Below are 15,392 nucleotides of genomic sequence, written 5' to 3' on the forward strand. Positions count from 1 at the left end.
TTTAGCTGCATTAAACATTAAGAAAAATGATCTGAAATACGACGAAGTTCTAAAAATTGCCTCGGTTTTGAAAATACAAATTAATGAAGATCGATTATATAAGGAACAGGCTTTTCTTCCCGTATTAAAGTGCGCGTGCAGAATACGGGAGGAAAAGCCTGTTCCTCTTGTTCCTGTTGTATCCTGCTCGCGCAAATTACATGAGTATTACGTATTGTTTGATATTTCGAGTTGGTCCCCACTCGCAGGAAGGTGACCAAACTCGACCATGTCGTATAGCGAGCCGCCACAGCTCGTTAACCAAACCGTTGATCGAATGAAAACAAAAATAGCTTAAATATGTACTATACTGGGAGGTCTGCAGCCCCACAGCCCACGTGGACGACAAAAAGAGCATGCATTTGTACTGTATTGGGAGGACTGCGGCCTCGCAACCCATATGCACGAGCCGCCACCAGTGGCGTAGCGTGAATTCCTGGTGCCCCCCCGCAAAATATTTTAAGGCGCCCCCCCCCCCCCATATATTCATATTATTTCCTTATAGCAAAATAACTTTCTAAATTAATAATTCATACCTTTTTTACGTAGAAAAACTTTTTTCTGGACTCATTGGCAAAAACGACTGTTTTGTTAAAATTTAATACTAATCATTACTAATACTTTAAGACGATGTTGTGACTTTCTTTTGATTGTTCATCATTTCTTTTACTTTTTAAAAATATTTCTGTAAGGAATTTTAAAACATCTATACATATATGTACCTACATATATATCGAAGTGCATTAATAGAGTCTAATCTGGACGACCAACTAGCAGCGCACAATCTGTTTTAAGTAACTGATGATGAATTTTCCTTAAAAACTTCTCACCTGTTAATGTTGACAGCTAAAAATTTATAAATTTTTACGTTTTTACGCCTCATATAATTTTATTTTATTGTTCGCCTTATAACACGTTGTTTTAACAAAAATATATACAAGAATAAGAGAGAATTGTCAGCTATATGTAAATACAACAAAACGAGATGCAAATAGGTTAAAAAATAACAGAGGTTTTTAAAAAAATTATTGCAAAGAAATTACAGAACAAATTAAAAAATCTGCAAAAAAGGCACGCCGCTTTGCGGCGCCCCCCCCGCATTGCGGGGTCTGCGGGCGCGGTAGTTACGCCACTGTAATGTATGTACATACACATATAGTACAAATAGGTTGAAAAATAAGAGAAATTTAAAAAAAAAATACGGAACAAATTAAAAAAGGCGCGCTTCGTGGCGCCCCCCCCGCATTGCGGGGTCTGCGGGCGCGGTAGTTACGCCACTGATTATACCCCAATATTTTTTTTATATGAACCCCCCCCTCTATCCACAAAAAAATCTCCGGGTCAGCACCGGCTCAATGTTGGCAGCCCTAAATTATCCAAATTAAAAAGAGTGTAAAAAGTGTTGGTTGAAAAAAATTTCCTGAAACCCCTCGTTCAAAATGAAAACACTTACATTATAAAGACGCTAAAATTCTGCACTACGCTCTATGGAACCAAGCCTCGGTTCACCATTATGTAAACTGAGTATGACATCGAGTTGAAAAGGAGGAGCTCCACGCACCATAAGGCGGGCAAAATTGTCTATCGTGTTTGCGCGCGTTCAGTTGTCCACAGTGTTTACGTGTGTGCGACAGACGTGTGTGTGTGTGTGTGTGTGCGTGTGGGGCGGCGCGCGGGTGGGCCGGGGCCGCCAGCCACCCGAAAACAACCCTCACTCATCAGCTCGTGACTGTCGTCTGTCGTCTGTCGTCTGTCGTCGCCGTTGCTGCTCTGCTTCTGCGTCTGCCACTGCTACAGCCACTGCCACTGCCACTGCTGCAACCCCATCACCACCATGAGCCGCTACTACGACTTCAACAACGGCATCTCATGGTAAAACACTTCCCTCCCTTCTCCCGCCCCTCCTCACCCGATGCGAATCCTCGTCTTGAACTCCAGCCTGCAGCCTCGCAGCCTCGTGTCCGTTCACTCTCTGCGAGACCTCATTGTGCCCTTTAAACCGCCACTTGACAGTCACTCTGTTCCTTCTCCATTCATTGCATGCCTGCTGCGACCGTGACCGTTCCCGTTCACACGACCGCGCTCTACTTCTTCATGGATCGTCATCTCGTTTCGAATCATCTGTCTCTCGGCGTTGACGAACTCCTTACCAGACAATTCTACATTGTCTGTTTCTGGTCAATTTTATGTTTTTCCGCGAAACGAGGTAGGTCACACGTTGGATGACAGCTGGAACAACTTGTAGGTGTATCTTGAAAAAATCATTTGATTTTTTATTTCTAAAGCAATTATAAATATTGGCTTTGTTTTCGATGCTGATGAAATCGAGTCCATGATCTGATTTGATTCCACTATTAAGAAGGCTGTACACCCGAAACCTTAATTTTGTTGCCGTTCTTTTCTTCGATATATATATATATATATATATATATATATATATATATATATATATATATATATATATATATATATATATATATATATATATATATATATATATATATATATATATATATATATATATATTGAGTGAATGCGACAGTTGCGCTTCGACCAGATAAAACGTATTTTAAATTGACAAAATCGAGGTTTTGTATTCTCCTATTTTATCCTCCGAAACTGGACCAATTTTTAAAAAAAATTCATCATCGGTATGAGAAATATATTTTCTGTGCAACTATGCGCGTATTTTTTTTAAAATCGACTGTTAAATAAGCACGCTGGACTCTTTTCGTGGGTGTAAAAAAGAGGCGATTTTATTTGGCGGCTCTTTGGCTCCTATAAAAAATAACTAATCAAAAAAATAAAACGATAGATGCAACCCAATGGTGGATGTCCATAGCATATTAAAAAATAATTTCTCTAGTGCCATAATTGAGGAAGGGAGAAGTCTAATACGTTTGTATGGACAAGGCTCTGGTGTCCAGCCCTCTTAAATGTATAAACCACAGGTATATAATGAATTTACTAATCCGATAACTGAAGAAATTGCAAAACAACGAACCTTTGTTCATATTTAATTTGGTTTTATGTGCTATCAAAATTCATATTAAAATATTTTTTTATAATTATTATAAAGAAGAATGGAGCAAAAATTTTATATTCAATAATTTCATAGTTGTAAAATTTTACTGTGTGACAATTAGTCTTACTATAGATAAGCAGTTAATCATAGACTTGTTTTACTAAGAATATACAGTAACTTAAGACTCCGCATTGAGATGGCTAGAACAGCATTCATCAAATTTAAGGCGGTGCTTACAAACGAGCATCTCAATCTTCATACGCGTTTGAGATTCGCGAAGAGCTGCGTCTGCTATATAAAACGTGGAGTCTAAAGACTAGGATAATCGTCCGCATCGAAGCTTTTGAGGTTTGGGTCTACAGGCGTATGCTGAAGATCCCATGGACCAAAAAAGTCACAAATGAAACTGTCCTCAGCATGATAGTGAGATGCGGGGAACTTGTTTCTGTCATCAAGTTGAGAAAGATAGAGTACATGATATGGGTCGAAAATACGAATTTCTCTGTTTGATAAGCATGGGATACAAGGTAGAAAATGGATTGGGAGGAAGAAGTTGTCTTGGCTTCGAAATATGCGCATGTGGACTGGTATGAGCGCCAAAGATCTGTTCCGAGCCGCTGAAGACTGGTGCAGATATTTGCAAATAATCAGCGAGGTGTTCACCAAAGTCCAAATGCGGACAAGAAGAAAATATAGTAACTCCTCATAACCTCGCAATACTGCCACAACTAAAGCTCAGTATATAAAATCTTCTTAATTTGTTGATTTTTCTTAGCATGTTATATACAGGGCTCGGGCATGGAGGCGACATGAGAAGTTTGACTGATTTTTTCTTTTTTTAATCATAAAATTGAAGAGAAAAAAGATGCCCCTTGAGCTTGTGGTACTTATTGGTTATATAGGCGCAATGAAACATTCAGTATACACAATTATACTAACACAAACAAATACATGGCAGTTAGATGAATTTGGTAGGCTCGCCAAGAATCGGAGTAAATAATTTTCTGTAATATGTGAAATTGATTTATTTTCTGTCCAACTGCTCCATATTTTAAATAATTAAAAATATTTTATCAATCTGTCTATTCATCGAAAGGATTTCTGACCACTGCGTTATAGTTTTTACACTACGATGATCGCTTAAAATTGTAATCACTGTGAAAACCAACTCTGGTTTATCCAAATTAATTGGTGTAAATGTGTATACCTGATGCTCTGCTGCGATCATATAACCAATAAATACCCATTTTTATATGTTCAACTTAATTTTTCTACTTATCGAAGTATGTTAGTCAAAGAAGTAAATGCACTTACATATTTTAAATATCGACATTGTTTTATCCTTTCCCCTACTCTTCGCAGTCTGTATTTTTTCCCCACGCTTCATTAAGTAAAATGATTAAGAATGGCCCACTACACATGTTTTTAAAGAAGAAACATTATGATACAGAGCATCGTAATACGATAGTGAACTCAAAACCGATCCATAGAATTCGTTCTGCTTCTACTCATAAATATGATCCTTTTTTTACATACCTCTTCTTAGCTTGCAACTGATTTGTTACATTCAATTGGAATTTATTGATATGGAAGCTTGCAATGTTTGTTTGTGCCGAGTTGACAGCAAAAAAAGTCGAACGTGTTTCATTATCTAATGACACTATATACATATTTGTAGCTCGAAGAATTCATGATCTTGCTAATGATATGGAAAAACCGCTCATAAAAGAAATAAAATTGGCAAAGTACTTTGCAGCTAGATGAATATTTATTAAGTAAATCTATTGAATATTATTAGGTAGCTTAAAAATGTTAGGAGGGGGTAGATTTACATCCCATTCTAAAAAAATTCGGATGTGATCAACCTACGACTTTATCTATGTATGTATTTGAGGAATATAAGGTTTCGAAACAAAATTCCATAATTAAAATGCATACACATCCATACATACCGGCTATGACAGCATTTTCGATACAAATTGAGAGCAAATCTAGGGAATATTACACAAGATAAAAGTTCTACTTACGGTTGTCGGATTTTGTTCAAATTTTTTTGTTACTTAAAATCACTATAAACATTATACACACTAAATATCAGGAAATTAAAATTAATTTAATAGGTCAAAATAAAATAATGAAATATCGTTTGTAAACAAATTACTACTTCCGGTTTACGAATTCTGACCAAAACCTTATCATATCTAAGTTAGTACATACATAATACAAATATAAATTTTTTAAACTTAATCCGTTCAGGGATGTGGAAAATATCGTGTAGTCACAATATTTTTGACTTCTGAAAGAAAAAAATCCCACTTCCGGTTTATTCAATTTAGTGATTTTTTTTTATTTTAATCGTGAAGAGAACACGTGTTTAAGGGGTCGAAAAAAATATTGGAAGAAAAATCGAACAACTATCGAATAAACTGCCACTTCCGGTTGACCGGTGCTCACCAAATATTATATATATAATTTGGTATTTAATTTAAACTTCTAGATATGAAATTTCAGTTCAATAAACCAAAAGGTTTCGGAGAAACTTCATCTATTGTTACTACATACATACATAGATAAAGTAAAAATAAATCTGGTTGTGAGTAACACTAAACCGTATTTACCAGTTTGCGGCACGAAAAACTCAGTAGCACTGATATAGTGCATATAAATTGGATCTGCAGACACTAGTGAATACGATTTAAAAATTTATTATTTATAATGAAAATATCTAGATTCTTGTTTCTTAACTCATTATGGACCACCCGAATGTTAGTGTGTATTTTTCGCAAAGTAACGGTGAAGTAGTAAGTTTTGTAAATAAAAAAAATCACTTCTAAACCTTTCTATCAATTAAATTAAAAATTGGAATACAGTCTCTTTACAGTTATCTTCCATTGTGTAAATTATCAGATCAGTACTTCTCAAACTGTGGTGATTGCTATATTTAATTTTGTATAAGATGTATACACATTGCAATATATTTTCGCGTGATAAACGATATCTATCTTTTAGATCATTGTGTTATTCATTTGAATGAAAGATTAGTATGTATGCTACGTGAGAAAATACTAGTGAATTTCGATATCTCATGATTTGAAATCTTTTCTGAATTTTGGAATACTATCGATAAACTCATTGGAAAAAAAGTCAAGCATCAATATTTTGAATAAATATGTTGGTCTATCTATGATTGGAAGTTTGAAACTAAATCTTTTAAATAATACTTTTTTTTTTGTTTCGTATGAAGTTTGGAAGATTTAAAATATAAACTCAAGCTGTGTATTATTAAAAACATAAAGTATGTGTTTGTGGTCCATAGTGAGCTAACATAAGCGTCCCCTTTAACAAAGGCGGGTTCGTATTCACTGGTATTTTAAAATTTTCGAGTTGTCCATTAGGTTTCGAATGTTCCATAAGACCACGATGCTCAGTATTGAGTTCACAAGAAGTGAAATTGGTTATCGTTTCATCCCATTTATATATACCTTCTTATCAATAATCCTTCATTGTAGATGTAGCATAAGAACAAAATTAAATGACACCCCATTGTTTAAAATTTGTGAATAGGCTGGTTCTTATCTGTCTCCTGGCAATCATTATTTTTATACCCAGTCTGCCACTGAACGTAATTTGAGTATTTAATCATTTATAAATGAGAAATGTTTTCGTTTATAAATTATTGATACATGAGCTCTCTGAGTCGACGATATGTATCCCAGTAGGTGTTTATACATATAATGGTCATATTTCAGTGGTGAGTTATATCTGCAATTGATAATTTTGTATCCAACATATCTTTTGATACAATTGATGACTGCACAGTTTCATATTACCATATTTGAATTCATACGTTGAAATTTAAACTCAAATCTCATTCCGCTGTTTTGCTGGTATGCTATACACATATAACAAAATTAACTCAAAAATATCAGACGTGCATCTAACTAACTAAGTGAAGCTACATAAAAAGCTTGTAAAAAAAAAAAACAACATGATAGTAATCGTATTAAAAAAGAAAAATAAGTATAAAAGGGTTTTATTTTGAATAATATTAATTTGTTTAATATTTACTTATTAAAAATTTGAATTTAATCCTTTCAGGCAAAACCAATCCCTCGCTGGAGCGGGTGTGGGCGTCGGAGTCGGCGGGAGTCAAAAAGAAAATCCTCGTGCTCCCCCGCAAGCACCCATATATCAACATCCTTCGCATCAAGCATATTCTGTTGTTGTAAGCGACTGTCTAATCAATTTTTGTTATGTTCAGTGATTGTGAATTTTTAATATTAAATGTGATACTTTTGTTAATTTCAGCCTCGTACAAATTCTTTGTATCCCCAAAGTATGTATCACCAATATCAAGCTGGAAAACCCCAAATCAATCCTTCCATACCCACGTACCCTGTATTACCAGATGTTAAATTGAAAAAATTACCGTTTTACGACGTACTAGCAGAAATTTTAAAGCCATCGTCGCTCCTTCCATCCACTGCACAACGAATGCAAGAAGCTATGTTTTCGTTTTATTTAACTCCACAACAGGCCACCGATATTGCTACTGGTAGAGATATTTTAGGTGTCAGTAACAAAATAGAAAATATTGTACAGGTACTTAACGTTTTCGTTTTTTTTTTTTGTCTTTGTCAATTCGTATGTGTAAATATTGCATCTTTGATTTTTATTCTTTTTAGGTACAATTACGGTTTTGCCTTGTGGAAACGTCCTGTGAACAGGAAGATTATTTTCCACCGAACTGCGCCGTTAAAGTAAATGGAAAAATGTGTCCACTTCCTGTACGTTTATATTATCTAAAGAATTCGGTATCTCGTCAATATGATTGCATTGCTAATTTTTTTTTTAATATTATAGACTCCTATTCCCACCAATAAGCCTGGCGTCGAACCAAAGCGTCCCCCACGACCAGTTAATGTAACGTCACTTTTAAAATTTAGTCCTACTGTTATTAACGCCATGACAGTAACTTGGGCTACAGACTTCACTAGGAACCATGCTCTCTCAGTTACGCTAGTGCGTAAATTAACATCTGCACAATTACTTACACGTCTTAAAAATAAAGGAACCAAACATTCTGACTACACTCGATCTCTCAGTAAGATATTATTTTGTAATTGATGTATTTTATGTATGTTTTTGTATAAAATTATATATATATATATATATATTTGCAGTTAAAGAAAAACTTCGTGAAGATTTGGATTGTGAAATTGCAACTACTTCTTTGAGAGTATCGCTGGTTTGTCCCTTGGGGAAAATGCGAATGGTGTGTCCTTGTCGACCTGCTACGTGTTTGCATTTGCAATGTTTTGATGCTTCTCTATTCTTACAAATGAATGAACGTAAACCAACCTGGGTTTGTCCTGTCTGTGATAAACCTGCACTCTACGACAACCTCGTCGTCGACGGGTAAATCTCAGTAATCTTACCCGTTGAATGCTTGATTATACCTAAAAATTAATTACTTGTTATTTTGTATTTCAGCTATTTTCAGGATGTTCTTAATTCGACTCGGCTCGGCTCTGACTGTTGCGAAGTACAATTACATAAAGATGGTTCATGGAGTGCTCACATATCTAAAAAAGATGATGAAATATCCGCACAACCAATTCAAGAACATAAACTAAAAATAGAGGTCATATCGGATGATTTAGGTTTTTATTTTATCATATTAAGTATACATGTGTATAAATATATATCCATACTTTTTATATAAAAAGTACTGTTTTCAGAAGTTATACCATTGAGTGATGGCAGCAATTCAAGTACGGGACCACCGGCTAAAAAGATAGCTTTATCCTCAGAAGCCTCGAGAAGTAACACTCCGGTTAAAGCCCAAGTTGTAGATCTTACTAGTGACAGTGAAGATGAACTCCCACTTCGAAAAAAAGTAGCCCAACCTGCTGACAGCACTTTAGTACACGCTGAATCATCTTCCACCGCACATATCAAATATAATGGCAAGTCTAATTTTTGCCCAACAATTTACTAAATGCATACATATGTATGTACTTAGATATGTATAGCAGCGATTACTGGTGTATTTTATTTATTTCAGATGCTAGTGGGAGCTATGCTGCTGGAACTGGTGTATCTAGTTCGGGTTACCAGAGTCCGGGACCTGTGATTTCGAGCCCTACAACGAATGCGGCTCCTATCATATCTTTAGATAGCCCATCACCACCACCTGCGCCGACTTCGCCACCACCTCCTGCACACCAAGCCTCCATACCCAGAACTTTATGGACATCTGGCTTGCAGCAACAAGCACCTCCTCATTACTAAAACTCATAAAATTATATTTAAATAATTTATAACTTATCGTTACGTATGATGTGAAAGTGGGTTCATGAGTGTGTTTGACTATGTAATATTAAAGAAATTATTTTATATTTCACTTGTACAGACATATTTTACAGAAAAAAGATGTCCTTTTAACAAAATGTGCTAAAAACAAATTTCTGTGTTTCCTTAATTTACTGTAATCATTCTCAGTGCATAGTGAAAAAAGTCAATTTTGCCAAATTCTAACTATTTTTTCTTCGTTGCAGGCAATATAAAATAGATTGTGAACAATTTATTTTAAATACCAAAAAATTCTTCAATGTATCTTATTTAGATTATTTGATGAGTATTGTATAAATAACTCGAAAAGACTGAATTCTCATTATTCATTACATTTCCCAAGTGACTTCCTCAACGGTAAAATAGTGTCAGTTTGTGTTTATACTTCATTTTTCTCGCATTTTATGTTTTTCTTTTCTTCTTTTTGTAAATATTTATATATAAAACTCTTTATTAAGATTAAAGATTCCATTACTTGTAATCTAAAGTATTATTTTTTTCATGTAGAATTATTACATTTAAAAATTACTATGGGAATACATTAATAAGTATGCAGACATGTTCAGTTTCGTACAATATTTCAATCGTTTAAATATTATGTGTTTATTATATAATATCTAGGAAAGAATAAATATTTCCTTAATTTTTATAATGATCATAATTTTTTAATATTTATAAAAAATTTCTAAATATATAATACATGTTTATTTTATCGTATTCTTATTTACGTTTTACAAATATAAAGTCGCTATACAATTTAATGACTTTCAAATTGGTTTAACAAATGTTGAAACAGTAATACTTTATTATGTTCTTTTAATGCTATGTTGCATGCAGTACTTAAAATGTCATCTTTTTTTTATACAACGAGGCTCCATAATGTGCTGTAAAATATAACATTGTGAATCTCAAAATATTAAATACACATTTCACATTTGCAATTTTGATTTTCTAAACAAATTTTATCTTGACAGTGGGAAATTTTGATTTGCCCTCCAGTCGCTTTTAAGAATATGGGAAATATCTGTTTTAATGTTTATTAATTTATTCTTGATATTTCTAATTTTAAAATAAGTGATTGTTTTAAGTTGTACACATACCAGTGGCGGGCTCATATTTAATTATCAAAGCTGTACCAAACCGGTTTAAAATTTTGAGCTGCTAATTTTTTTATATTTTCATCTAAAATGTGCTGAAAATATTGTATTTTTTTTATTCGGAAAATATAAAATGTTTCAAGAGGACCATATTGTAACGTATGCTTTGATATTGATCCCATTTCACACCACAACATATCCTTATGTATATCCTTCAATCCTAATTTTATATATAACAATATTTTATATCACTTTTTCATTGTTCCTATATGTTTGAAATAGACTTGGTAACTGAGAATTAATTGACGAGTACGAGAAGTTAATGTGCAGGCGGTGCAGTTATTCATTCGCTGCAGTTGAAATCCAAGCGGTGGGAACTTCCGCGCATATTTTACAAGAAACTCTTAGCGAATTCGCGTTAACATATTATAAATTGCAGTTTTATGCGAGTCGCGTGCTAACGCCCCGACATGTTTATTAATGAACGGGAGCTAAATCGTATCCCTCCCCCCTCTTTTGCAAGCTGTGTACTTCTTATTCACGATCGTATAACTTTCGCACGCATACCCAAAGTTGCAAAGCTTTTTGCAATGAGCACAAGTAGGCAATTGATAAATCGGCGTGAGCTCGTTTCGTGCGTTTAATTAATTTCGTCCGTTTGGGCGTTTATTGACGGCGCGGATAATTAACCAGTTTGATCTCTGATCTATACTCATGACCCGTCGCTGATAATTTGAAAGATATGCTACACGCTCTAATTCAATGTAAATTTTATGCAAATGTTAACGGAAAGTGTAAAAGATAATGACGTTCGATGTGGTTATCATTTGCTATGATCAAAGCCATATTTTAAATATTTAGGCTGCAAACTCGCAATAAACAATTCTCAAAAGCTTTTTTTTTATAATGCTTCTTAACAGATGGTTCCTGTGCTCGTTATAAAACTTTGAAAATAAATAAAATAGTCTCAGAATGAAATACATACTTATTATCAACTTCTAATAAATATTTTCGATTTTATGTAGCTTCATTGCTTAATTTCATTATAAAACAATTTCTTATTACCACGTTCAACCCGGCGTGTACCACCGGTGGTCACACTCCCGTATAACGCTCCAACTCAAATTAAATACGCTGCCACCTGATAAAAAATTTTTTTTTTTGGTTGCCCAGATGCAGTATAATTTTACGGTTCCACTTCATTAAGCACCCCAAAATTAAAGTTCCTATAAAGCTCAAAAGATTAAGGGACATAATAATAATAATAATTAATAATTAATAATAATATTTATTATTTTTAGTTGTTTGTGTATATATATGTTTTGTTTTTGTTATGTCTAATTTATTATTTTGTTTCTTGTCTTTTCTGTTATATTTTTGACCATTGTGGCGCATTAGGAATTCCTGTAATGCTACAACGGTCCAAACTTAAATAAATAAATAAATTATATAAAGTGATTTAATGGCATCACGCGTAATTGGGTGCCGATATGCGTGATCGTGCCGCCACCTGGGCAAATGTATGAAATCACGCGCCAGTTGAAAGTGTTAATTAATTACCATATTTTATACAAAGCTTTAAAATTGTAAAGAGATAATCGATAATTTCGTTTACATGGATTCACTTAAAAACAAAGATCGGTGTGCGATGGATTCTTTTCGTACAAAAAATAGTTCAATATTGTCAATTTCTTACAAAAACCATGCTTTTTTACTAACCTCCTTTACGTTTCACGTGGTCTTCGTTTAAGAAGTCATTTTTTATATCTCTTATTATTTTGCTCTTGCATTGGTATTTATTTTGCTCTAGCATGGTGACATTGGTAAACGGACTACTAGTCATATGTGAACCAGTCACAGGACAACCGGTCGCTCTAGATCGGTCACACCCTAAAATCGGTCACGAGAAAACTGGTTGACCGATTTTAGGGTGTGACCAGTTCTAGTGTGGCGGGTGATCACGTGTGACCGATCTAGAGCTTGTTGCAGAGTTGTCCTGTGACCGGTTCACATTTGACTAGTAATCACCGAACCGGTGATTACTAGTCAAATGTGAAAGAGGTGACATGGAACACTAATGAAGCGTTCTATTATTATTTGAAAAGCATCCATCCAACGCTGATCTCTGCTTATAATCAATAATGGTGATAGGGAACCGTCACCAGGATCCATCTCATGAGTAATGAAGTCTTATTTTTTCTATTTGTCTATATGGACAATGAAAGCACCCGATACAAGAAAGATTGACGCTTTTGAGATGTGATATTGAAGGTGGATATTAAGAATCCAATGAACTGATATGCGTATGAATGTTTCCATTCTTGAGGATAGATTATTCACAGTCTGACTGAGACTTTCTTAGGTCACATAACACGGAGAGGAGATGAGAGTCTGGAAAAGCTGGTTGTGGTCAGTGGTGTGGAGGGATGACCGACCAAAAATAGAGCAGCGACAGGCTTTTTTCTACAGTGACGTACATATATATCACCGTGTGGCCGAATCTAGAAATAAATGGAAACAGCTAATTAGGCAGAAAACTTCTCCATGATCACGATCCTCAAAAATAAGACACGACTATTGAAAAATACATTTTAAAATGTGCCATGGATTTACAATTTCAATTTCAATCATTAACAAATACATCAAGTAGACCTTTTGGACAAGATTCTTACATAAATTACACGTACATATGTAGTTCTACCAACAGAAATTAACTCATATGAATGGTATATTCTAAAAACCCATGTACTGTTATCTACTAACTAGTTTTGTAACAATGTAACCGATGACATATCAACGCATGGGTGTTGGCATATTAGATTTTTAAATAAAAAAAAATTAAAAGAAATGTGTTCAATCCCTACACAGTCGAATTTTTTTCAAATACCTTTTAAATATATTTAATTTCATTTTCAATATGAAAAAAAAGGTAAAAACTTCCTACCTATCTATGTACATGTAAACAATAGAAAAATTAATTAATTAATTTAAAAAAAAATCAATAGATGGCAGTAAATTCTCTGCCAAGAGAAAACATTGGTAGCAAATAGTATAAATGTATAGAAGTTTTTTTCTTTTGTTATTGTATTCATTTATACGTTTTGGCAGTGGTTTAGCTGTGACGTACATATGTATGTCGAATCGAAACAACTATTATGGTACGGCGAGCGTTATCTCAGACAGACACACATACAGAATAGTGATATTATATATTTGATGCCAAACTATAAGTTTGTTAAATTAAATTTTCCAAAAAAATAAAATAAACTTACGCTGATCGATTGAGTTGAAGACTGTTTTGTAAATAAATGTAATGCTTGTTTTTTAAATAGTTATGTTGACATTGTAAAGTTTGTCGAACAAGTAATTACATACACTGATATTTATTTATTTACAATTTTGCCATGGTGACATTACAGAAGAGCTCCAAGTCTCTGACTCATATCTACTGACAGTCAGTCCTCTACAGACGCAACTTCTGGGTCATTGCCAGTGAGTAGCCACGTAACTATTCGATCTCGGCCTGTTCAGGACTTGCAACATCCGACCTGACCACTCGAAAAGGGAACTTATTATTCCACAGTGATGCGAATTGAAAATTATAAATTACCGGAAGTCGATTTGCCGACTACGGGCCATACCAACCGGTTATTAGCGGACGGTCATTACACTCGTATACTTCATCATAGCGGCCCGCCTAACAGCTGCCAGTCCAACTACATATGTGCATACACCCAAAAGCAAAAAGCCCACACCACCTTTGTCACCATTGCATTCTCTAAGTACACTACTTACAACCAGAAAAGACTACATATTTTAGTCTTAGACGACCTAAGAATTTTGCGGTGCGGTGGTTATTCGTTTGCATATCACAATTTGCGCAATAATCCGTTTGCCGAATTTTGCCACAAATAAGTACAGTTCTTTTTACTAACCTCTTCTTACTTTCACTTATTCATTGACTTTTCAATGAAAAAAACTTTCCCCCTAATATTTTTTAACAAAAAAATATTAGGGGGAAAGTTGGATAACGGCCACATCTAATATATAATTTCGAAAGAGACTTTGTATGTAACTATATTGGTAAGGTTTAATGTATGTATGGTTTGGTTGGGAGCATCGCAAACAAATCAAAGTTTCTATGACGCTGAATACTACTTTTTTTCGATTCAAATAAATTTAATCAAAAAACAAATGAATGATTACTATTAGATTAACCATGTTTAAGCTGTTTATATTCCAAATACCTAGCGAAGCCGGGTAAAACCACTAGTATCATATTATATAACACTAGCTGTATTACCCGGCTTCGCTCGGTATTTGTAAAATAAACCGCTTAAACATGACTAATCTAATAGTTAACATTTTATTAAATTTATTTTTATAGTTTTATTTTATATAAATTTATTTGAATACTCATTTGTTTTTTTTATTAAATTGACTGTCATGAACAAACAAACATATGTATATATTAAGTCTGTTATAAAAAATTATATGTATGCCCCCGGCGTCTGCGTCCCCCTGTGCATTCGCCGTCTAGGGCTACGCCCCCTGTGCCCCCCTGAACCAAGGTGAATCAGCGCCTATGAATCGAAAAAAAAATAAATCGAATCATTTGTTCGATGACGTCACGGATCTACGAACGAACGAACGAAGGATACATACATACATATATACAAAGTCTCTTTCCAAATTATATATTAGATAATATCTTAATTTTCATCTTGTTTTTTGGTGATATGTATGTACATATTACATACAGTGGCGGACTGGCAATACAAGCGAACATGCCCGATGGCATGTGGGCCCCACTATCTGTTAGAAAATATGGGCCCTCAGTAAAATTAAATAACTTTTTAACTATTTATAGGATATTG

At 34.2% G+C, this 15,392-nt stretch overlaps 1 protein-coding gene across 3 annotated transcripts; it reads left to right on the forward strand.

Moving 5' to 3' along the window:
- Window positions 1-1,552: 1,552 nt before the first annotated feature.
- Su(var)2-10 (E3 SUMO-protein ligase Su(var)2-10) lies at window positions 1,553-10,671 on the forward strand. 3 transcript variants are annotated; one of them, XM_077442292.1, is made up of 9 exons: window positions 1,553-1,911; window positions 7,163-7,289; window positions 7,373-7,666; window positions 7,750-7,851; window positions 7,928-8,168; window positions 8,248-8,482; window positions 8,558-8,727; window positions 8,806-9,033; window positions 9,132-10,671. In XM_077442292.1, exons 1-9 carry the CDS (start codon window positions 1,874-1,876, stop codon window positions 9,356-9,358), a joined length of 1,662 nt encoding a protein of 553 aa, XP_077298418.1. In that variant the 5' UTR covers window positions 1,553-1,873; the 3' UTR covers window positions 9,359-10,671. The 3 variants fall into 3 exon arrangements, with proteins under 3 accessions (XP_077298418.1, XP_077298419.1, XP_077298420.1); XM_077442293.1 differs by having other exon boundaries at window positions 1,642-1,911; window positions 8,809-9,033; window positions 9,132-10,664; XM_077442294.1 differs by having other exon boundaries at window positions 1,652-1,911; window positions 7,163-7,283.
- Window positions 10,672-15,392: the final 4,721 nt, after the last annotated feature.

This window comes from Arctopsyche grandis, chromosome 12, assembly GCF_051622035.1.
Source record: "Arctopsyche grandis isolate Sample6627 chromosome 12, ASM5162203v2, whole genome shotgun sequence".
NCBI classification, from domain to species: domain Eukaryota; kingdom Metazoa; phylum Arthropoda; class Insecta; order Trichoptera; family Hydropsychidae; genus Arctopsyche; species Arctopsyche grandis.